The 25,751-nt window shown below is 36.5% G+C and overlaps 1 protein-coding gene across 1 annotated transcript in view; it reads right to left on the reverse strand.

Moving 5' to 3' along the window:
- Positions 1 to 25,751, reverse strand: part of TMTC2 (transmembrane O-mannosyltransferase targeting cadherins 2) — a 231,557-nt gene that overhangs the window by 64,459 nt on the left and 141,347 nt on the right. Inside the window, exons 4-7 of the mRNA XM_083858728.1 lie at positions 16,128 to 16,242; positions 7,049 to 7,134; positions 6,016 to 6,200; positions 4,332 to 4,410 (exon numbers count right to left, since the gene is read on the reverse strand). Coding sequence (XP_083714854.1) covers positions 4,332 to 4,410; positions 6,016 to 6,200; positions 7,049 to 7,134; positions 16,128 to 16,242 — 465 coding nt within the window. The remainder of the gene's footprint in view (positions 1 to 4,331; positions 4,411 to 6,015; positions 6,201 to 7,048; positions 7,135 to 16,127; positions 16,243 to 25,751) is intronic.

Genomic DNA, 25,751 nt, shown 5'->3' on the forward strand with positions numbered 1-25,751 from the left:
TTAAACTTTGTGCATCATGAACTGTATTCACTCCTGCAATGTTAGCCTTTTTGTGACTGCATTTCTCATAAAGAATGTTTGTAAGGCTTTGCCTGAAGTGCATTTGAAAATAGACATTCAGATGTTAGTTAGCAAGGACAGATGAAGTGCAGTCAAGACATTTGTCTTTATGACAGTATCTTGCCAATCTAAACCTGAACAATGCCACCCCACCATCTTTCTTGTTACTGTTTGGTATTAAAAATAAAGCCTCCATGGTGCACTTCACACCACTTAACTGTCAGGAGTATGAATTACTGTAGCAGGTGGGCTAGTGTGGTTTTAAAAGCAATGTAATACAATCAACTGTACAATATCAGATTTCAAGGAATGCAAAAGACATCTAGAGCAGAGGCTGATCCTTCTACAACCCTAATATTGGCATTAAAGTGTTCAAGATCCCACAGGGACCATTTTATCTTTTGACCTTAGGCTTTAATTGAAACTTTAAACAAAATATATTACCTATTTAATACAGCTAAGCTGGACTCTATCCTTTGTAATGCAAGTTACCGTGCCAAGCAAATTAATCTGTGTAACCTTAGCATGTACTTTTTAATTTACATCAAAGCTATATGGTATACAGAAAATAAATACCAAGCCAACCTTATACGGCTTGTTGAATAATTATTTTGATTCTAGTTTTAAAGTTTCAATTTTCAGCTGTTTTGGGTTCTCCTAAGGAAAAAAAAAATGAAAAGGTTTTATTTCTTGATACAATGCCAGAGAAACATATGGTTTCCTTAGCTGAGTTGTTGCACACCTGGCAAAATAAATCACAGCAACAGGAGACCAAAATCTTCCCTGCAATTTTTTCACATGCACAAACTTAGAACATCTGATGCTAGTATTACAGCCCTGTATTTTGTACTGTGAAAAAAATGCAAAGTCAAATGGATGCTTGCTTCTTGAGCCCCAATGCTTCTTTTTCCCATTAAGATGCAAGTTACAGAGTGTTTTAAAGGATAAGAGTCTGTCAGGCAGACTGACACACCACAGGAATGAGTCACTGGGCCTTTCAGAGCAAAAGGCCAATAGAAGCAAGCACAGGAAAAGAAGTGTAACACAAACAGGGAAAGCAGGCGGTGTAAAGGCTTAGCACTGCTGGAGTGTTAATGCTAGTGCTGGAGTGCTGGAGTTCAAACTTGATTCAGTTTAAACAGTTCATCTCCTGTTTATTCTCTTTCAAGTAGGTCATGTACATCATATAGGAGAAAAAAAAACTTTCAAAAAGATTTTCAATTACATGAATGAATAGTTATTAAAAATTGGGGGAAGTACTGTTTCTTTATGTGACATGCCAATACGTAGCAATATGTGTGCCACTCAACCAAGCAAAGAGATTGCCAGAGACTGGGAATACAGTCATCACAATAACAACCATAGCAGATAATCCTCAAACTATTCTTGCATTTCACGATAAGCTGTGAAGTCTTTTTCCACATTTAAGGAGATGAGGAAGACTACTTCCTTCTGCTACTTTCAAGGCAGATGGGGAGCAGTCCCCAGTTTCTCCCCCTTCCTCCCCAGCAATGAGCACACAAAGAGTGGAGACAGCTCAGTCAGGTCTTTGCAGTTGCAAATGCACGAGATAGGACTGGCCTATTTCAGTTCCTCTAGTCTCCCTTTTAAAGGCAAGAAGTGGGCAGACAAGTTTATGTAATGCTGTTTATCAATGAAAGTGTTATAGTGAATGTGTTTATAATTTTGTCTTGAACATCAAAACAGAAATAAACACTCTGGGCGGCCTTCTGATACTCAGTGACACCGCACGAGCCGCAAAGCGGACACACTTCTGATAATGGATGTGGTTGCCTTGTTCTCCTGTCACACACAAAGCAAAGAGAAGACTGAAAAGGTGCTTAGGATTTATCTCACCCAATTGGAGCTACTAAGTATAAGTTAGTCATCTCAGCTTCTTTTAGAGGAGAAGCACGCTTTCCGAGATTATGTGTATAATCATAAATAGATGTCTAAATCAGAAGGGCTTTGTTACTCCCCAGAGGTATGGTTTTCTTTCCACACTATAAAGCACAGCTCCCTAGCTCTGTCTTATCATCTCAGGTAAGAGAGACTAAATGCAGCCATGTAGGGTTATGTAGACACATCCAGGACAGCTTTGAACAAATCAGTCTGAGTCCTATTAATACAGCTGCAGTGCATTCTATTCAAGTCACTACCCAGCTTTAGGCAGCCTCTTGGATTGCCTTTGCAGCATAACCTACAAGCAACACTTCAGCAACCAGTGAGAAGCAAACTGTCTTTCCTGCAAAATCTGCCATCACAACAGCAATCAAAATTCAAACATAAGCTATGTCAATGGTAAGTTGAAATTCTCAGAGCTCCACAAAGAGCTAAGGTACATTCAATTGACCATGTCTTGTTATGCCACCAGGACATCTATGAAGTGCTGGCAGCAGTTTAAAGGAAGCAGAAGCCAGAGTATGGGCTAAGGAGAGAAGGAAGGAAGTATAGCAGGAGCCAAGGCTGGGCAAAGGACCTAAGCTAGTCTTTGTGTTTTTGTGAGTTAAAAAATGCAAACCCCAGGAAGAGAGTGAACTTGGACCTCACAGACTGTGCGTACAAAGGAAATTGAGAAAGACCTCCTGAGCCTAAAAAAAGCAACCAAAAAAAGGGAAAAATCTGAAAAAACTCATAGGTCATAGTGGTTTTAAAGGTAGCATCTATTCATTGAAAAAGAAAAGAGGAGCACAAGCCTGCTTTGCAATGGGATAAGCATTACATACTAGAAACAGCACTAGTTTGTGTTTTTCAATTTTGTATTCTGAGGAACACTTTAATCAGAATTATGAAAAATGTATCTACACTAAAGAGGGCAGTCATAACTTCAGAGAATTGCTAAAGCACTGCAGTATTTCAGCAGTCACTATAGGACACCAATAGTAAGCAGAGGTTTCATTCACACAGTAGTGACTGTTGATACCATCACCAAATTGATCAGTAAACGCTGCAAATAAAGCTGATAAAACGATAATTTCACTAAGACTGACAATGAACAAAAGTATACGTAATCATCAATTTGTGCAATTTATGATTTTTAGCCACTGGCCTCAATCTGGCAAGGATTAAGTGTTCAGGGAGAAGTAACTCTCCATTGAACTATACGGACTGCTAAGAAAGTGCTTAGACTGACATTAGATACTTAGTCACTGTGGCAAGAGAACTACTTAATAGAGCACTTACATTTTTCAAACATACAGCATCGGTTACAACTACAATTTTACCTTTTCCTGTTCCCTAATACTTGTAAGATACTAATAAAAAATGCCTTTCCTGTAGTCAATTAGTGTAAAAGCAATTAGTTTCAACCAATACATTCCCTTGTATATGAGGCATTGGTAGGGGAAACCACACAAAACCCCATATGCTTCCCATTGATCCTCACTGTTTCCACAAATATTTTTAATTGCTCCACTTTGAACTACTTTAAAGTGAAGGTTCTTACATCCTTTTCTATCCTGAACAAGAGAATACTGGGCCAAACACTAAGGTTCCTTAGCAGATACATATGAGCTTTGAGACAGAATTCCACTTACATGCATCTCTGGAACAATAAGAACCAGCCCTCTTGTTTTCAGATCTGAGTAATAATAATAATTCATCTGATAAGTAATAATTCATATTATCTTCTTTATCTGTTTAATGTATTCCATATAAAAATGCAAGAATATGAGGAACTGAAGTCAAACAAAAAACACCTCACAGATAAATTGATGGGTTTTTGGAGTACCCAAAGAACTCCGAAATTTTGAAGGACTGAGAGGTGGTCCTGGAAGAAAAATAAGAAAAACTGTCTCATTGTAGACACCTAAACTAAAGTACATCAGCTGGAAATAAATTTTTGGCACAGGCACAACCTAAAAAAAAAAGTTCAACTATCTCTGTGGGTCTGTTTGAACACCTTGTTGGTTTACAAGGTATTTCAACACCTAACACCCACACACATGTGGGCACATGGGGCCTCCAAAGTAGTGGATGAGAGTTTCTGGAGACAAAGCAAAATACTAATGCGTGCATTCTAAATGGTAAACTGCCACACAGACACTCTTAAAGGCATCCAGTGTCCAATAGTCTCACTTATTTATTGTACTTTATCCAGCATTGCAGTTGCCAGCATTTAAGCTCTGAACCTAGTTTGGCTTGTACTGGAAGTAATTATTTTTGGGTTTTATTAGCCTATTAATCTGAGCATCAGTTGCCTGCATAAGGTCTTCTGTTTCACCCTGACTCCTCAAATACCTCAAATTCTGAAGCACCAACAACAGACTTACCCATCATGTTATAAAGGCTCTGTGGTGCAAACTGCCTCGGCATTTTCTGTATTGCTTCTTTGTAAACCATAAGGGCCTCCTGAAAAGAGACATACAGGTGGGAAAACATCAACTTAAAAAGCATCCTTCCACATATAAAGTAAGATCAATTATTCTCCTTCCCCACATGAAAGGTGTAGGGATAGAGAAAACACATCGGCATCAAAAATGCCACAGAAAGTGCAAAATTTATCCTCTTAAAAAGGTTTTTTTGCTTGAATTTTACCAAATTCAGTGAGGCTTATAGACAAGAGATCAAGTTAGTTCCAGTATTGCAACTTCTTGTCCAGGCAAAAGAAACAAGGACTTTTTTTACACCTCTTAATGACTGATGAGTTTATAAACATAAAATTCTATAGGCTGTCAAAGAATATTATTGAACTGCAGACAAAGGACATTCTGATGACTAACTACACTAAGGACCTAAAAATAAAGACATCATTGTGTACTGCCAAATAATAACAAAGCATAATCCTCACAACTGAAGCCTGCACCACAGAAAGGATGAGATGCGCTATAAAGTCAAGAAAGCCAAAACTGGAATCCCTTTGCAAATATACTCTGCCTTGCATTGCCTGACCACACACTTAGTCATTCATCACTCTGGACGCTTGTTAGTCAGTCTGTTAGCTCTGCATCAAACAGTGACAGCTTATAAAGGCTGCAGTGACCACCAGGAAGAAATCTGAACTTTTATATTCTTAAAAGCTCTCGTATCTTGCAGGTATAGAACTCCAACTCTACGCTCTATCGGCTGTGCAGACAACATGCTGCTGTTCTCTCTATATATGCATTATCTGTCTGTGTTTTAACCAATTAGTAACTCCATCTGACAGAGCTGGATGCAGCAGACAGATGACAGGGAATCTGTCCAGCTTGTGTATGCCTGATCTTAAACAGCTGACATAACTGTCATGGTCAGGAACATTTACAGGGATCAAAATCACTCACAACTCCTGTTCTGAAGTATGCCTGACAATGCAAAGAGAGAATGAATTTCTTTCAAATACTGCTAAAGGTCAAACCTCAAGTGAATGTCCAGTTTCAGTAAAGTTCATGAGGGAAAATGGAGAGGAATCAACAGTCACAGTTGCACGTTTAAATGAGATGGAATGGCTTGGGTGCAGTTTATTGTTACATTAAAAATATCCAACCTACTTTAGCACTTAGGTCAAGTTATCTGAAAATGACACACAGTGGAATGTTTTCTATGACCAAAGTTTTAAATTATTTTAACTGGGTCTTATTTTTGGAGACTTAAATGCAAGCATAATTGCACTTTTCCAGCTAAAGATGGACTTATTGTGTTTTGAATTATAATGCTTCTACACTTTAGGTTGACTGGCCTTTAATCAGGTTTTATCCTTGCACACCCATATGGGAACAAAGCCAAAATCAATGAACTAACACATATCAGATGTGGCCACTGCTAATGTTGACTCTGACATGAGAACATTACGCTGCTAATTAATAGCATTACACCAGTGGCTGTAGAGAACAAATATTCTCTGTAGAGAATGCTGATCTTGATCTGATGAAATTCAATCATGTATGTGATAAATTTTGAAAGTCTGGGTGGAAGCAGGATGTATTATTTTTATATGAAAGTTTTACAAATATATTATATACAAATCTGGAGTCTTACCTCATAGTGTCCTTGTTCATGAAAAAGTTTTCCTAAGTTATAAAGACAGCTGGTAACAGAGCTTTTATGAGCATGAGGATCTTTCAGATTTTCATCAGGGATCTCTGAACACTTCACGAAAGTCCTTCTGGCTTCCTCTGTTTTCCCTTGGTTCATCAGGATGATACCAGTATTTAAATAGGCAGCTGTGAAGAGGGAAAAAATGTTATCTTTTAATGGAGTTCTATCATGCTATATCTACAGTTTCAATTCTAAGTAGTAACTGGTAGATATCCCATGGTTATCTAATTTGGTTTTTGAACAACATAAAGCACTCACTGGTGTGAGTGTGAAGATGTGACATACATGAACATAAAAGGAAGAAGTTCAGAAGCAAAGAAAGAAAAAAGTGACTATAAAGACTAAGGGAAGGAAGCACTGGTTAGGCAGGGTGTTCCATTTTGTTCCTCTTTTTAGGACTGTATAAAGCATATAGCACCACTGTTTGAAGTGTTACAAAAAATAGACATATACATAAAAACATATATACATACAGAGAAGATTAATACTGAAGATACAAAAGTCTCAGCCATGTCAAATAGCACCACTTAATTTTGGAACCTATTACTGGCAATACCCAAAAGATTATTCACCATTTAACCCAGGCAAGAAAGAAAAAATGAAAGGACTTGATATTTGCATTATTCACTCACATAAATATCAGGAACTGGCTGTAAGGAACAGAAAACAGGAGCCTGAAAATTTGGGCAGTAGTAACTGGCTCAACAGCCCAGATCGAAAGCATTTTAAGCTCTAGTAGTGCTACTAAGTGTTAATTCATTATCTGCTTCTTACTTGTACCACATTAAATGTAGCTGTTTACTAATAAACAACTTTCACTTTTACTAATAAGCTGCTTTCAAGGGAACAATTTCGACTTTTGCTTTTTGACTTAAAAGCTTCTGAAAAAAAGGAAGCGTTATTAAAGAGTAGGAAATTTTTCTATGAAAACAATAGTCAATATTATACAACCTTGTGTAGTTAAAATACTTACAAGCTAGTGTGGGTCTGCTACCAATTGCCAGTTTATAGTAATGCAATGCCTCTGAAAACCTGCTGTTTTCCTGAAGTAGTAATCCTCTGCATAAGGGAAAAAAAAAAGAAAAAAAAAAAAAAAAAAAAAAAAGGAAAGAAAAAAAAAAGAGAGTGAGGTGTGAGTTTACTACAAAGAGAAACTTGAAAACAAATCCTGAAAACAAAAATTGGGTAACAAATACAAATATGCTTACTGGTATTTCAGAGATACAAGCACTCACTAACAGTTTAGTGTGAAAAGTATTCCATGTATAAAGATGAATTCACAGACATCACGTGCATCCATATGGCTTTAACAAAGCAGATGTTAAACAATAGTTTTGGCTTTCTTGGAAACCTGGAGATTAATTTACTCAGTTGAGGAAATGTGGATAGAATATGATGGAGGTATTTGTAGGCCATTAATGATTAGCCTGGCATCTTGTCTTGACCTGAAATAAGCAGCTTTTTTAAAAAAATGCATGATAAAGTTAAGCACCCAGCCTTTCTCCATGTTAAGGACTCCCTTGTTGAGCAATTTCACTAGATTATTCACTGTACAGCTAAGCACATGCAACAGTTCTGGTTTTTCCAGTATTCCTTACACAAATTTACTAACTGCAGAGGTATTAAAAATTATACTGAATACTTCCAGTTTCATAATAAATGGGCTTTAATTTAGTTTTTAAGACAAACATCCTTGAGAATTACAATTTATACCAGCCACCCAAAAATTTCTGAGAAGTGGTCTGAACATTAATGATATGAATGTACACTGTATGCTTAAAAGAAGGGCCAAAGCATTACAGTTTTCGGAAGTTTCAGAAGACTGAAAAAGAGCATATACATTAAAACCAGAATGATCTAAAAATCCTTAAAAATTAGTCATTTCAGAGTGGAGATTCAGACCTCAGTATCCAGGGGTAAACATCCCTTGTCATATAACTCTAAATATCCAGGAAAACACAGCTTTTCCTCTAAGGTGGAAGCGGTACCATATTTATTTATAGTTTCCCAAACCTACAGCAATTTTCTTTTCTTCCTCTATGCTTTTATCTGCTGATTAGCTTTTTGAACTGCAAAGAGCTTGGAATTATTTTATCTCCAGTATCAAATCAGAGAAGATTTTATTTCCCTCTAACATCTCAGGAAAACTTTTTGAATTAAACCAGTAGACTTCAAGGGATGAAAAGAGAAGGACAATTAGCTAAAGTAACCACCATCTACATTGTTTGCTTCTTGCCACTGGGTTAGGATTTAACAGAATTGAGGAATATACCCTCTTTTTCTTCTAGACTATCCTATCAGCATCACATGACCTCACTTTAAAACTGTTTTCCAATAAACTTCAGATTAGACAATAAATAGTTTTGAATATTAACAGAACATACATTTAGGTATGTACGTGCAGTCAAGTAAGCAATGAGGGAATACATTCAGGATACTTTCTGGCATGGCACCAGAGTTTGTAACTACTGTCAAGTATCTTCCAAATAGCAAGAGGTATGATCATCAGGATAGAAATAACATTTTCTAAATTTTCTAGAAGCTGAATTTTGTTTACTCTAAAAAAAAAATTATACACTGTCCTTACTTCAAGGAAGATTAATTATGGTACTTTGATCCTGCCTGCAGGATAGCAGGAGAATTAACAGAAAAAAAAATGAGGTCCATGGTCTGACATTTAAGCTGCTTCTTAATTTTTTAAAAAGAAAAAACATTCTCACAGACAATTTTGAAACTTATCTAAGAAATTCCATTCTTATTTTAGCCCTGGAATGAATAATGTAACATATTGAGAGAAGTAATGCAATAATTGGTCAACTTCACCAGAACAAATTACTTTGGTAAGTATACAACATTTGTGGTTTTGTGATTAAAAGGACTTATATTTGCAATTATTACAAATTAATCTTTTGCATTCACTATATGCTCTAATACTGACACTTTTGATTTATTGTGCTTGAGACTTTGAGGTGTATTTTTTCCTAACTTTTCTTCGAAAAGACATTTTTCTTTTAAAAGCTGTTCCATTAACAGTCAGTCTGTCAATGTGTGTCTCTCTCATATATATAACCCAAGCAGCTCAGATGAAAGACTGAGTGCCGAATTCCACCTGATAATTAGTGCTTTATTTGTATTCATTATGAGTTTCGGAGGAGAAAGAGAAGAAGAATATAATCTTAGCAAGGCATGAAACTGCCTCTTCTCCGTGTGAAATTGGTCCTGACTGATCACTAGTTTTCACTGTAGCTTCTGGCAGTACAAACATTATTAGATTTATGAGTGTCCAGTTCTAGTTTGATATTAAACAAAGTCAGCAAAAAACTGACTTCTCTAGATGCATCGGAACAACAGAACAACACCCCTCAGCTGGAGTTCACACCTTACAGGCACTGCAGTTCACGTCTCACCCCTCCCAGTGGCCAGGGCACTTGGCTGTATAAGGAAGTATCCACTACAGCCAGGAGCAGATTTCTGCTTGACATGCCCTTCATTTCTTTGGTTACACTGCAATGATAACTGCTCTGTGGAGATTTTTGGCAAAGGGGAGAAGGAGCAGAAAGACCACAAAGGCACCAATACAGTGAGAAGCACTGGACATAAGCCAGAGGTGGAGCAGAGCAACTAACACATGTTGAGTATGTACCTAACTTCTGTGGTTACAAAGACATAAAGCCTTCCTTTTTCCTTACTCAAGGATGAACAAAGGAAAGAACATCCTTGAAGTAAGCATGCTTGAAAGAAGAGTAAGTTCAAGTTATAAACTTGGATGAAGACCTTAAAGTCTTTCTGGCACTTTAAACTTTCTAAAGTTACTAAAAATGCCAAACTAACTAAATAAAAAAGCCTAACCACCAAAATGCCTCCACAAAAAAAAAACAAAACACAGGGACAGTTGCTTTAAGTTCATACTTCCAAAACTTATTATTCTCTCCAGTTCGCCTTCCCAGTTGTAAGGCAGACAAATAAAAATGTTAAATGAAATATGCAACTTCTGTGCAAAGACGGTTTACTGACATAACTGGAAAAATGTGACTTCTATAGCTTAATAAGACAAGTACCATGAAAGAATAAATGAACATCAGGAAGATCTTCTCCCCTGTGCAGGTGACCACACACTGAAACAGACTGTCCGGAGAGGTTGTGGCGTCTCCCTCATTGGAGTTAGTCAGAAATTGTAGGGACATAATCCTACACTATGTGCTCTGGGATGACCCTGTATGAGCAGGGAGGTTAGGCCAGATGACACACTGTGGGCCCTTCCAATATTAAACATTCTTTGATTCTGTGAAATACATGATGATAGAAGTAATTGGAAAAGAAAAAGCTACTTAAACCATAGGACACACAGTAGACAGTTATAAACTGTCCTATATTTTATGATTAATTAGGAGACAAGTTCTAACTATCATAAGTAACAAGATTCTGGAGCCTTACAACAGGATTTTTCTTTTCTTTTTTTTTTTTTTTTTTTTTTTTTTTGCCTGCATTACTTCTAGCTATTTCTACATGGAGTATTAATAATCTATGAAATGGAGGATATGTACTGACTGCTTGCAGGAGTAGCAGACTTCTCCAAGTGACTTAGGAAGTGGCTCAGAATCCTATTTTTTAAATGGGAAAAAAAATAAAAAGAAAAGAAATAAAAATTAAAAAAAGTTTGCAACCTTCCTGAGTTCTTTAAGCTGCAAACTTTAACCTATCTTGCTTCCCCAACAATGAAAATGCTTCCTGCCTTCCTCATCTGCTTTGGTTTTGACCAAAAGTCACTAAATACTAATGGCAAAAAATGTTTTCAGAGACCAGAAGGCAGTCACAGAATAAAAATAAGCAGTAGATGGTCTATGGTCTTTCTCAAGCTTCATAATAATTTCTTCCTGTTGGTAGTCCTATTCTAGTCAGCTGGTCTGCTCACAAAGCAAACGCCTCAGGGACTGAAACTTGGCATAAATTGGCCAAGTACGATAAACAGGAACTGCAATTGTCAAAGTAAACATGTGTGTTAGTGAAATATTTATAACATTTTCAACCCAGGTACAACATTGAAACAGTTTAATCAATTTTGTTTACTGGTTTGTAACAACTAATACAAGCCCTGTTAACTATTACTTTACAATGACTGTGGTTCTTATGTGCCTCAAGCTACATTTATCCCATTGATTTCAGGTGGGATTATCCACAAAGGACTGTATCTACCTAAATGCTGCACTGACAAACAAAGAAAGGAATGGAAGAAAATCCTCTTTTATTCCCCACTCAGACCTGTCTCCAGTTGCACAGCAAGAGTGGATGTGCTTTGCCTAAGGCAACTCTTCCGCTGTCATTTGCAAGACTAGTGGGTAGGAAGGATGCTACCACAAAACATTATTTTTTGCTCAATAAGAACCCAAACATACAGAGAATAACCATTTCCTTTGCAGAACTAAATAATTTATCACTCCTGTAGTAAAAAAACCCCTCAAAATCAAAACTAAACAATCACACCCAAAACAACCTCTAGTCTTTCAGCCAGCGCAGTAAAACTGTTAAGTTCTCTCAGATCTGGGGAGAGTTTCCCAAATGCAAGCAAATTTGGTCAGCAAATATAGTCTCTTTTTTTTTTTTTTCCTGTTACAGTTTGGTTGGGAATACTACCCTTTCAGGACCACATCAACTTGCACAACCCCTACTTCCTTGACAGAGTGAGGGCTGCTGTGAGAATGAGGAATAGCACCGCTCCTGTTTTTCTCACGTCTCTGGACAATGGACAGTGCTGTGCTGTGTCTGCAGTCTTCAAACCAGATGCCTATCCCCTCTCATATAACCCAGCAGTCAATGTAGATAGAGAGCTGGACAGAACTTCCTGCAAGAGGGGTCCTTCTTGAAACTAAATGGCAGATGCATACCATTATTTTCCTAATTTTATAAAATGGTGGAAGTCTATGTAAGGACTATAAGTGCCCATAATTTCATATACTGAGACATGCAACTGAATAGCTAGGTCACTGAATGCTTTTCACCTCTCAATACGACTTTGAAAACTATCTGTAGTTTATATAGGCCCTACAAAGTGTCCCAGAGCAGAGTTTTGCACCACAGAAAACCACGAGTCACCTACGTGACCTTTGGGTGCTACCTCAAGAGCGAGTCTGACAGCACAGCAAGATTTTATCAAGACATCTTTGGTTACAGCAAGACACAAATTTCAGCTGCCATCTTTGACAGAGGAAGAACTAGCTGGCCAAGCAGAGATTAATTCCAAACAGGTTTGCAACAAGTTTCCATTCACAGCTGAGAAAAACAATAATCAACTACTTAGACATCAGATGACACATCTTCTTCGCTTTTTAACTCAACATCCTGAACGATAAAATCTTCTGGACTATCAAGGAAGAGGAACCATAACCTTGACCTGTTTCCTACTAGGTAGTTGCTGCAGGAACTTTGCTTGGGAAAGGTTCAGCCACAGTTCAGCACAAGTTTGTACGTCAGCCTGCTTTTAGAGTTTTTTGTCTCTGATAAGGAGCTTTTTATGGCAGCATCCTTAAAAGGCAGGGAACACATTTTCCAACAAATAAGCCTAACAACAACAGACAAGGAAGAATTTTGCGTATATTGATTTTTACCTAAGGATGCAGAGTCAAACTTTGCTTGTAAAACACAGCAATCCTAGACTTTCTAGGATAGGTAGTCTTCAATAGTGGATGAAATTTCTAACAGAAACATTAAAAAAATTCCGCATTTATTGATATAATACCACAAAGTTTTCCAATGTAACGTTTATGGAAATGCATAATCCAACCTAATTCAAAGACATTAAATTATTTGAGTAACAAACTTGTACACACAGTTCTGTATCAGTACAGGCAAAATTAGATACTTCAGGAGAGAATAAAGGGGATGGCTGATTGCTAGAAAATCATCTTTTATAGGGCACTGTATACTCCAAAATTACAACATTTCAAGCAATTAGTATAATTTTAAAGGAATATTCAATATCTATGTCGGATTGAGAACATAGAACATAGAACAAGCTAACATAGATCACTAATGTGGATGACAAAAAAATACTCTAAGCACAGCCAGATCTAAACAAGAATGAAATAATATATGCAAAACTGTCTTTTAACTGATAAACAATTTTACTTTAGATACTAATTGTACGAAATTTGAAACACTACCAAGAAAGGCACAAGCTTTAGGTAATAATCATTAAGATAACAAAGACTGAAAATCCAAAGTAAACTAAAATAGTTTGGTTTTAATCTACTGAATGTTGCCTTGTTTGAAAGAATAAACTATCATTTCTCTTCAGCTCTGTCCTTGGTACTTTACAGTATTAAAATATATGGTTTTCTCAGTTAAAGAAAAGCAGATAAAGATAGGTCATTTTATGCTGATTTACTACACATGAAATTTAGTTGAAATCAGCAGAGCTACATAGCTTTGAGAACACAAATATAACACGTTCATAATCAGGCAAACCTTCAAATGGAGATTATGTAGTTATGTATTAATGCATTTTAAGTTTTTTTATAAATGGCAAAAGCAGCTGTAACTCACAGCCATAAGGTATAAGTCAAAAACCAAAAAATACAGCACTGAATTCATCTAGTTTGTTAAATTCTTTGGATTTTAATGTATTAGTAGTCAACTTCTAAGCTAACCTCACATTTGAATTTATTGAAAAAGAAGGAAAGAGATCAAGCACTTCTGTTTATATAGTTTCTCTCTTTGATTGTTATCCATTAAAATTGTGAGTTAAACCTTAATAATTTGTGCTTGAACAGAGAGCACTTGAATTTGTTATGGCTATGAGTGAACACTGAGCTGCATATGCCAATAAATTTGCATCAAATACTGAGGTATAGGTGCTTAGAAACAATAATGAACATGTGAAACACATACAGTGCTTCTAAATAACTGTAAAGGTATATTTTCCCTGGAGTTCTATGGAGTGATTGCTTTAGTTTCAAAGGCACATACTGAAAACCAGAAACTGTAAAATTGACTGGTGTCTTGTAAGCACATATAAGACACATTTTCCATTACAGAGGATTTTTGTAAAAGGCTCCCACAGAACTATATGCCAAGGATGGGTTTAATTTGCAAAGGCGTTCTTGAGGATTTGTGCTTAAAAGAATTGATTCATTTGTGTAATATCAAAGGACACTTCATTTACCATCTATTTCTCATGTTGGATATTGAAGCATCCAACACTGAAAAAGCCTACAAAAAGAAAAAAATTATGCAAGCTTTTTCAACTACTGTTGAATAACTGAAGGTTTTGTAAAGCTTGTTTAAAAAATAAGGGATTCTATTTTATTCAATGTAGTAATAGAAAGGCTAAGAATTAAACTTTATTTCTTATGCCCTATATATTCCAACCAGCATTTTAGTTAAAATCCTTCCACACGAATTCAGTAGAATTTCAAAAACTTTTTTGTTCAACCGAGATGAAGGTTTATAGACATATATTTTGTGTATCAATGGAAAACTGGAAGGCTAGCAGCTTATTCTAAGAACAGCAAAAAGAATGAAATCTGATTTCTTTTATGCCTCTGTCTTTATCGTCCAACCCCCTTTTCTCTTCTTACCCCAGGGTTAACTTCAGCTTCTCTCTACAACACAGTAAGAGACAAAAGTACTGTACAGGCATACAAAAATTTAACAGTTATAATTTTCACCTTCAAAATGACAGCATGTAGGAAATATACATGTATCAATCTTGTCACTTTATTTCATACAATCTTCTGCTGGGTTCAGAAGTTACTTTTTAAATGTGAGCAGAAGATTCCTCTTAAAAATACGTTTTTCATACTCCTCACTGCCTAACAGAGGGAAAATCTGTGCATACATGCATTTGTGCAATTAAATGATTAGTAAAAATACACATATTATGGAATATGGATTTCATTTTGGAACAGGAATTCTATCATTAGATTATTTTGAGTTTCATTAAATCAATTAATTTGCTTAACTGAAAGGCAAATTAATGACATGGTCAAATTCCTCCTTTTTAAACAAGGAAAAAATTAGTAAAAAAATACTATTACGGTAAACTTCATTTTCACACATTATAAGCAGTCATTTTAAATTGGACTTACAGGCAGAACACTTTTTTGATTGATTGATTTGAAGACACTTACTATTTGAATTCAGTTTTCGCAGATTTTATCTTACAGTCACACATTTCTGCTGCATGCAGGATATTACTTTCAAACGGCTACGTATGGAATGGCAGTCACCCGGGTTCTGCCCTCCACACACACCACGAGACTAGGGCTTGTGCTGGCTGGGTCACAGCAGGAGGGGAGGAAGGGCCAGGGCCGCAGGACAGGCACTGCTGTGCAGGGTGCAGGGGCCATGCCCAGCTGGGACAGCCAGGACAGTCCCTCCCTGATGGGACACACAGCACCAGCCCACCTCAGTGCAAAGCTTGGCACCATGCTTGCTTCTGTCTTCATGACTTGGTACATTAATGAGACGGGAAATCTTTTCCCCCAATGAATAATTATTTTAATGCTCATGTTATTTATCCTCTTACTCACCTACAACAGGGTTCAAGTAATTAAACTTTATTTAACCTATGCTGCTCTGAAGTCAGTCACAGGAGAAAAGTAATTTGCTGCTTTAACATTCCAGACCTCTGGAGCTAACGGAAGGGTATTAGCCTATGCTCAGAAGTGCTTACACCCACTCTGCCCACCAAGTGTTATTCTGACTTAAAAAAGAAGTCTAAATAACACCTCGCAATTTAATTGAGTCTCAAACAGATGGAGGGCTCCAGCTCACAACTCATCTATTGGTATTTTGTTCAGTGTAGGGTTTTTTTTTTTCTTCTTTTGAAGTAAACAGATTTGTAAGTTTACCTTGTCCATACCGATTACATGATTATACAATAATGATGACCAAGAAAAAATCCCATCCACCCATAGTTTAAGGAGCACAGTTAATGAAATTACTATTACAAAGCAATAAATAACATTGTCTCCATTTCCAGCAAGTAAATCAGTAGCTCTATTCACAACAGGTTTCAAAGACAATTCAACCCCAGAAAAGCCACACATACTTACAAATTATAAAGCATATCAGCCATGTTGCTGCGGTAGTACAAGGCATTTCTATAGGCGCTTTCAGCTTCAGAAATCTTGCTCTGGCTCTTAAGAACATTTCCAAGGTTACCCCATGCTGTCAAGAGGAGAAAACAGTATTCAGAAAGAGCTACAATCCAATTACACATGACAGAGTATGCAAGCATCAGGAAGTTTCTCAGGGAGACAAACCCCACAAAGAAACTATTTTTATGGAACAGGAGGGAAGCTTGGTTATTTTTTTTCCCCCAGCCCTCTAGATCTCTGCATGTTACTGTGAGACTCACATTTCATAGAGGTGATTTACATGCAGTCTGCATGCATATAGCTTTCGGGTGGGAAAAGGAAGTTTTTTTACAAAAATATGTCTCTAGAAATTACTGTAGCAAAGGGAAAGGACCATTTTATTTCATAACACCTATAAATAAAAATCTTCAGAGTCAGACATGGAATTGAGGAAAATTTCTAGTTTCAACTTATTTTTTAAGCCTATTGACTCTAAACAGTAAGAAAATTTTCCAGAGAAGGCATAGTTCCCACTGAAGTAATAAAATTTGACATATGACATAGGAATTGAAAGAACAGTTAGGTAAGTAACTAGTATTAATAATATGCCATATGGATATACACATACTACACAGATCACTAAAATGCATTTTTTTCTACTAAAAAAAAAATTGGTCCCTTTTAGCACAATTTATTATGTTACACAATGTGCTTTTATAGCCCATTTATAAAGGACTTCAGGTAAAAAACTGTTTAAAGCTCCACGTGTTCCCTTTGCAGTTTTGTTGAGTGGCACAAAAGCTACTTAAAAAAGGAACTGGAACTAACATTTTATGAAAACACAACTTCTGCTACTCAGAATTTTGGAAGCTAATTTAACTGGCATTACAGTTACAGTGTGTGTGAACACAAAAAAAATCCCCCACATTATGCTTATAAATGCAAAGTTGTTTCATAAAAAAGTTCTACTCCCACACTTTTTTAAATGAAAGAAATGAGTGGAAAGATGATGTGTCCTTTCCACCAAACACAATATAGGTGAGAATATTCCTCCCTCCAAATGCACTTAAACATTAGCTTAAGTAGCAACTAACTCCAATGCTGCAGTTGAGCCCTTTTTTTTTCAAGAAAGTTCTGACTAATGCAAAATTTCAAAGTAGTTTTAACATAACACTGCTCTGTGGGTTGATTATTGAGATAGGTATTGTTTTTCCTCAGAAACTGCATCACTTTCAAGGTGCTGTGGTTTGTTGCAGAATCATCCTACTACAGGGATGGAAACAGCAGCAAACACAGAATTTCCTCTGAGCAGAATAAACTAGTCACGCTGGGAAAAAATTAATAAATCCATTTAGAATACATAAAATCCATGTCATTCAACTGAAAACAACATACTCTGTAAATAAAAGAAAGAAAATATATGTAATAGTTCCGCAAGGAAAGTAACTATTGCTTCAGTGAGTCAATTAATTTTAGCCTAGTATTAAATGAAAAATAATTTATCAATATTTATTTATCAATAAATCAAAAAAAGTTACAAAATTTTCCTTTATTTTGAAATACAGCTGCTAAAACTATTCTCAGGTTCATTCAACTTTTACACTTGGCTAGCACATGTGCAGAATTCTGGAATTTCCCCATTACTGCTACTCTTCCCTTTTTACACAGAGAAAACACTTTGGAAGTACCAACGAAAGTGACTAGCCAGTCTGTAGGCATTAACCCTTGGAAGAAAAACACAGACTTATATAATCTTAAAAAGACTGAAAAATTCGAGGCTGGTATATTAAACCTTCTCTAAGCACTTTCATTCTGGAAGACTGAAAGAAAATGGGAAAACAAGAACATTGTCTAATCTCATCTGTCTGGATTTAAGAAGCATATTTCCTAAAGAAAACTAGTAAACTTCCAGCTTGCCACTGAACTATGAAAACAAGTGAGAAATGGAAATGAATGTGTACAGACATTTTCATTTAAATAAAATGTTCCCTTTCTCCTGCATCAAAGATGATGCTATGCTACTCAGTGAAATGAAGATAATAAAGCAACAAAGGGTCATAGAAAAGCAGTCAGATGGGTTAAAAGCATGTATGTTGATTTCTTGATTCAAAAGTTTGCTTTAAGTTTAAAAAAATTAACATTGCAAATCAACAAAGATAACCCAAAGTATTAAATTCTGATTCCTACCTGCTACCCCCATATAATCCATGAAAAATTAAGTAGTAATGAAATCTATTCGGAAACTTCTATTCTAATAATATATCTGTTGTCCAAACACTTCTGCTTAAACATGAAGAGGAAAAAATCCAACTAGAATTGCCTATTAAATCACTCAAATACATCCTGGTAAACATTTAAAATTAACATAGCAAAGAAGAAAAATGCTGCCTTTCTATGTATGTTATAAAAACATACTTGAAAACTAATGAAACAAAATGCAAGACTTAAAAGTTGATATGTAACATTCACTATTCACATGAAATTATTAAAGTTTGGTAATACTGTTCGCACCTTATGCTATCAGACTCACACAAGTTAATCCACAAAGTGATGAATGCATTAAGGAGCATGAACTAGATTATTATTTAAGTAAAACAAACTACTTGAACAAAGACTGAAGTATTTAGGGAACAGCTCAGTAATTTGTAATCAACTTGTCAGCAGTTCTAAACTAGAACCTTTAGCTCACAGAAAAATGCACATCAAGCCAAGAAAACCTCTATGGAGCTTTACAGATATTTGTGTATTATTTATTATCCTTTAGCTTGTGAAATTAGAAACAGCAGTCCCAGTTTGCATTCCCGCTCTTTAAAATCCTTCCACATTTCTTCTGACCTGTCTATGAAAAAGAAGTGAATGCATGACAACTAGAATCTCTATTTTTTTCCTTCAATAGTGTTTAAGGATGAAACTATGCTGGTCCAGAAAGAAAAGCCTTCACTTTTTTTTCAAGGGAGAAACAGTTTCACCAACAGAGGAACGACAGGCTTCCCCAAGAAAATCTCTGAAAGCTCAACTGCACATTCATAAAAACATAGTGAAAAGAAGTCAACAGCTAAAATAGCTTTTCTACAATAAAGATCCACTATCACTCACAAAGACAGCAAGAAGATGAACTAGATCATGTTTATTAAGTGGTTTGAGAACGGAAAATCTAAATGCTTCAGGTAGCTACTTTCAAAGTGAGACAGTTTTTGCATAATTTCTGTACTATGGTTTGTATAAGGTATATTTTTCCTGTTATTTCAAAGCAATATTTTTTCAAAATATGCAATAAATTTACGCATATAATTTGCAATAATTTTCTTCTAAAAAATTCACCACCTATTAATAGAACATTTTGATTGAGTTACCTTCTTTTGCTAACTCAACCACAAAATCACCCAATTTCTTGTTTTCCAAAGGGATAATGGTTTCTACATTAACCATAATTTATGTGTTTAATCTACTTTGCACATTGATTTCTTTTTTTATATCACTGGATATGTGGTAATTTTGAGACAGACTGTGTTAGAGATCTATCACCTCTTAACTTTTACATATTCTTCTATTTATTAAGGCTATTTTTTACATAATTTGTTCAACAGTTCATTTGTTGATCAATTGCAGGGCTTTTGTAATGACAGCAGGTGAAAGAAAAACAGAATTTAAAACTATGCACTCCTTTGAAAGCTATCCAGCATCATGTCAGCATGGGTACTAACCAACACACATTTGGCAGGCAGTGCTTCGGTTTTGTTTCTCAGTTCTGAAACCCTGATCCAAATGAATGTGAATGCATGTTCATCACTGTTCCACTGCTGATACACCCTTTTCACCCTCTATGTTACAGAAAATTAACTCTTCCTCCTAAAAGGATAGCAGAGTGACTCTGGCAGTTCAATGAACCTGAGAAAGAGACTGAGCAGCTGCTAGTGTTCTTTGGCTTCACCATTACCTACAACCCTACAACCCACCAAGTTCTGCCACAGCCTCCCTCATGCTAAAATGATTTTTGTGAAGAGTATGGTAACAATCAGACAACTAAACTGGTCCAAGTTAGGGAAAACAATGAGAAAAGGATGACCACAGTACCTTTAACTTCTAATCTACACTCACTGTTCTATTCACAGCAGAGCCCGATCACAGCTTTGCACAGTTTTGTCAGCTAAGTGTGCATTGCAAGTGTGTGAACACTCTAAGACATTACCCCCACAAGGTTCCCATTCTATGAAACTTCACAATGGTCAGGAAGAGAGTTGTGAACTGTGCTGACCTGAAACTCTCATTATATGAGAAACTGTATTTTACAGAGGCAATGAATATAAATCATGCAAGAAAATGAAACAAGGACAAAGGAGCATAAAAATACAAGTGGAAGAGAAGGACACATTTGGGCACCCCAGTCACCTCAGTCATCTCAGAGGAACTCTTCAAAGCCTCATAGTGACTCAGGCAAATGAGGTGACTACGTACTAAATTTGTCAAACTATGTAACCTTCTTAAGAGTAGGCTTCTAAAAAAATTATCTACGATACATTTGAATTATCACTTATGTCTGAAGTGATGAACTGCAAGCCAGCCTCTTGCAGCAATGGCAGGGTATGAAATGTCAGCCCTGGTCCTCCAAGCTAAGAGTAGATAGATCATTGTAGATAGATCATTTCTTTCCAGAAAAGGGGAACAGTGAGCACAGTGTCCTGGAAACATCCCAGAGGAGCCACGGCAAGAAGAAAATCAGCATTTGGGTTTGTCAAACCAAGAGAATGTTCAGATGTGTTCAAACGACGTATGTCAGACTTGGAAAATGCAAATTACTTCATATCCAGGTAGCAGGCTTTTCATAACACTTCAAGTTGTCTGGTTTTGTTTGTTTTGCTTTAAATCACTTAGAAAGCCAAGACAAGACCCCGTGAAGCTTTGCCAGCCGATTCACATGCCTATTGGTATGGAAATATAGGGGGCAGGAAGGAAGGCAGGTCATAAAATTACCTCCTTCATTTACCAGTGAAACTAATTAAAGACACTACAACTATTAACTAGCATCTTTAACGGTCCATATTCAAAATAGCTTCTGTCTTTTAAGACCTCAAAGAAAAGTTTGGTGTGCTAGACCATCTAAAGAAAGAGAAGGAAACGGCATTGAGAATTCAGTCACTCTATTTCATGATCTTTTCTGCAATTTAAAACAAAACTATATGCAAGCCTCTTGTGCGTACTGTAATTGCATCAGCCACCATTTACTTTTTGGATGCATGAAGGCTGGCAATGATGACAGTTCAGTTCACCATTCCAAATTCCATCCAATTCCAAAGGAGGACTCTTTGAAAGGTAGGAAAATGATGACATGTAATTCATAGCAAAAAAATTAAATAAAGAGGAATTTTTTCCAAGTTATCATATTTTGAAAAAAAGGGCAAATAAGAAAACAATTGGATGATTATCTAATGCACCTAAACAAACATACTCGGCTTGAGACCCAATCCAGATAATCTCATTTTCCTATAATTAAAAATAGCTTTCCCTGTGAAAAAAATCTCAGGCTAATTCTGAAGAATACACAAATATAGACCAAAGGTCACTCTTTTAATCAAATTGAAAAATAAAATCTATCATTTTCTGGTTAAAAAAAAAACAAACCCAAAAACAAAAAACCAAACTTATGCCATTTTGCTTGATATGCTACAGAAATTCATCTTGCCAAAGCTGATTCCTCCTTGACTGGGCCTGTTTGGTTTTCTTTTCCCTTAGACTGTAGTTTTTAGCCCAGATGAGCTTCTTGAATGATTTTGCAGAGGACCTCAGGGAAGACAGGGGAAGATGTAACAGTCTGACTGGCGCATGTCTCAATGTCTCATGTTTGTTCCTTTAAAAAAGCCTAACTATTAGTTAATAATGGTTTCTTTCCTATCCCCTTACACTTCAAGATTCACAGATTGGAGATACTATTGCACTATCCTCCAAGAGGGAAAAAAGAAGAAATCCTTGTTTGCAGACCTCGACACATATATAAAGAAAGAATACCAGGATTTTTCGTATCCTGCTGAAGAAGCACATCCCACACTGACTTGGGTTTCAGAGGAAATTACAGCGCTTCTAAAGAACTGGAAAAGAGGACACTCTTACTGCAGAATAAATTCAGAGTTTGAACTGAACTGTAAACCACTTTCCTTCAGCCCTCCACCACGTCTGGCATAACCAGACTGTTTTGCTGAGGGTGGGCTGCCTGTGGCATGCTCGAATGCCCTAAATAACTATGGCTACTCCCCATACAACTTAAAAATGACCATTCCTTCTACACTATTTAATCATCCAGAGTGGCACTACCATCCGTTTAGAGAGCCCCACACTGTTTTCAGGGAGTAGGCTTCTTATTTAACTTTCAAACAATTCTATGTGGTTCACTTAGGCTTACTCTTTCAAAGCTGTGTCCTAGTTCTGGCCAGGACAGAGATAATTTTTTTACAGGAGCCAGGCAAGCGGTGCCTGTAGTCCCGGCTACCCTAGCAGGCATGGCCAGACCCAAAGGTTATTCTCCCATCACTTGCAAGATCTCTCTTGTTCCAGGCAGGGGAGAAAGAGGGCATTTGGGAGGGTGTGGGTGGGGACACTGATTTGGGTAGCAGTATTCCTAAACCACAACAAGCTTTTAAGAGTGACGAATAGAAAAAGTATTTCCAATTTATTTTAAGAACTTTGAAGAATCCTGTAGAACATTCATCCTTCAAATTCTGACATTTTTGTTATGATTTATTAAATTTATGATGGTATATCCTGCATAATTCATATATAGAAGACTTATATGGCCATATAACATTATATATTATAAATTATACTTTTAATGTGTAAATCTAACCTATGATTTTGTTACCTAAATAAGATCATTGCATCTGCCATACAGTAGCTGTTACAAGGGTTCTTACTGGTGGCTGGAAACATTTTACACCACTGAAAGATGAAATACCTTAAAGTAATTTCTTTGAAAAGTAGCTAAAGTTGAAAATTATTACAGAAGTCTAGGAAAATATCCATGCAACATTAAGTCAAAAAAGATTAAGTATCAGAAAGTTCTGGCAAAGATATTGGGAAAATGGATGATTACTTCTTATTATGTTTCTCTGACAATTTCCAAAAATATTAACTAAAAAAAAATGTCAAGAATCACCATAAGGACTACATATTCTGATATATATTTATCAATTTGTTTAGGAGGGATATTATACTGCCATAAATACAGAGACATTTCAAAACGACCACGAATCATCCAAAAAAATATTTCTAATATCTTGTGGTAATAGGTAATGAGTTCCATTCCAGAGAGAAAAATTGAGATTAAAGTGGTCTGTTCAAAAACTAGAGAAGAGTTCATCAGCAAAATTAAAACTAACTTATGATTACCTAACTCCAGATGGTATGCTCATATCACTGGTATTTCGTAACAGTGATAATATACAAAATTTTAAGTGTACTCATCAGCAGGTTTTATACATTTAAAATCTGATGGCAATCTGTGCACTTTCTCTCTCAAGCCTTTTTTTCCCCAAACCCACATTTTCTATTCAGCACAATGTTACATTAATCACACTGTTAATTTTATTATTATTGACATGAAATGAGCCAAAGGAAAAAGGAATAACTACTGTAGAGAGCAGTATTTTGGGCTGTTGGGCCAAAAATGAGTTGGAGTTTTGCTGACAAGCTACATATAAAAAAAAACTGAATATATGCACCAAAACACTGAAATGCATTCACAAATGCTCAAACTATTTTTAAATGCCCAATGTGGTATTTATTAGGACACACACTGCTATATTTAGAAGGTATAAAAAATGTGTAGGGAACAACAAGCTGTGTGTCAGAGCAATACCTACTGAAAGGTCTAAAGGTATTAGAGGAGACCTTGTCAGCATAATGTAAGCTCTTAATAATAAGCATATTTGAAGAATGCTGTACCCTAAATATTTCATCTCCTTTTGTTTCCGGTTATCAGTAATGACACAAAAATAATAATAACAGAAAATAATGTTGTATTGCATCTTTTTCATTTGTGGGAAATATGGCTTCTCTACCTAGCTTAGTACAAAGTATAGTAACTGTTTTTCCTCACTGAACTGTTAGCTGAATTTTCAGTTAAGCATCTGCTCTGTGTAATAAGTCAACTATTTCCTGGAAGGATCCTCAAAGCATACTTACAAATATAATGGCACCAGGAAACTAAAATTTCATCAGTAAATATGACCAAGCAACTAATACCTCTAGCAGTTTCAGCCTCTCTATTTTCCACTTCTTTAATCAATGTCTGTACCAGGTATGGGAAATATATCATAATGATCTTTGTTGTTCAGACGTGGGCTGCAAGGTATGAAATGGCCCACAGGAAGATTATGCTTTTTGAAGCTTATTTTTGGTACCACAGGGAAAACAAGAGTTAATGAGGCATATAATAAGCACAATTATTTCATGTGTCATTACAATTTTATATTAAACACAAGGTAATCGTCACCACAGAATGACCCTCGGTCTAACTGAAAGAGAGATGATAGCTACCACCCACTTTTAAATTTTTCATTTGTTTTTACATTTTGAGAGGCTTCCTTTGCTATAAAAGAACATTCAGATAATGAGAATGGTTTCATATCAGTTGGGCTGCTCATTAAGTTGAAGGCAGAACAGAGAAACACTTGTGTCTTTCCCTCCCTTTGGTCAAAACATGCATACACCCACTTCAGAATCCATAAACTAAATTAGTCAGTCTTGCATATTTCTGCTCAAGTGCTGACAAACTCCAACAAGGTGGATCACTTTAAGTTATCTGAAATACTATTCATAACCAAAACAGCAGAACAAGACCAGTAAAGATGCAGCTAAGGCACCTCAAGTCCTCACAAGGACTCCCTCAGCAAAGGGATGGCAGCTGCCTGTCACACAGTGAGGCAGCCAGGAAAGCTGGGTACACAGGGGAGTTTGGAGGCAGCTTCACCACCTTCTTCTCACTAGACTCTCCCACGGTGCATTTTCACGTTTTTTTAAGACATAAACCATGCCACACGCTTTTGAGTAGTTTCTCCACATTGTCAGTGCTTGACAAAAACAGCCTGGAGAAATGTAAACTGCAAGAAAGGCTGTGGCTGCCTGCCGGATGAGAGGCTTTCTCACCTGCGGCAGAACACTACTCTGCCTGCACTGCCTGCAAGGTACCCCTGAAGGGACCAGAAGAAAGTACCAGTCAGGTGATTATCACCCATTTCTTCACTGAGCACTGAAGATGGAGAAGCTCCTGAATATGTTTGCCTGCAAGTCCCACAGCAGCAGAGGAGATTATAATCTTACACATATCGCAACACAGAGGACCTGATAATAAACCCTCACCAAATGAGACAACTCCATTTCCAAAGCAGTTCAGCCACATTAGTATACAAAGGCACCCATGCTAAAACCTTGCTTCACAAATGTCCTTATGACTACTGCACATCAGCTCAGTGTTGCACAGCATTCAGCCATCAGTGGCATTCATCCTGCTAGCCCAGAATACAGATGGATCCAGAACGAAACATTCATCTTTTTGCTTTAGTAAAGCTGATCTTCACAGATTTCTATTTCTTTATCGGTTTCCACACTGTG

This window comes from Zosterops lateralis, assembly GCF_965231275.1.
Source record: "Zosterops lateralis genome assembly, chromosome: 4".
In the NCBI taxonomy this organism is placed as follows: domain Eukaryota; kingdom Metazoa; phylum Chordata; class Aves; order Passeriformes; family Zosteropidae; genus Zosterops; species Zosterops lateralis.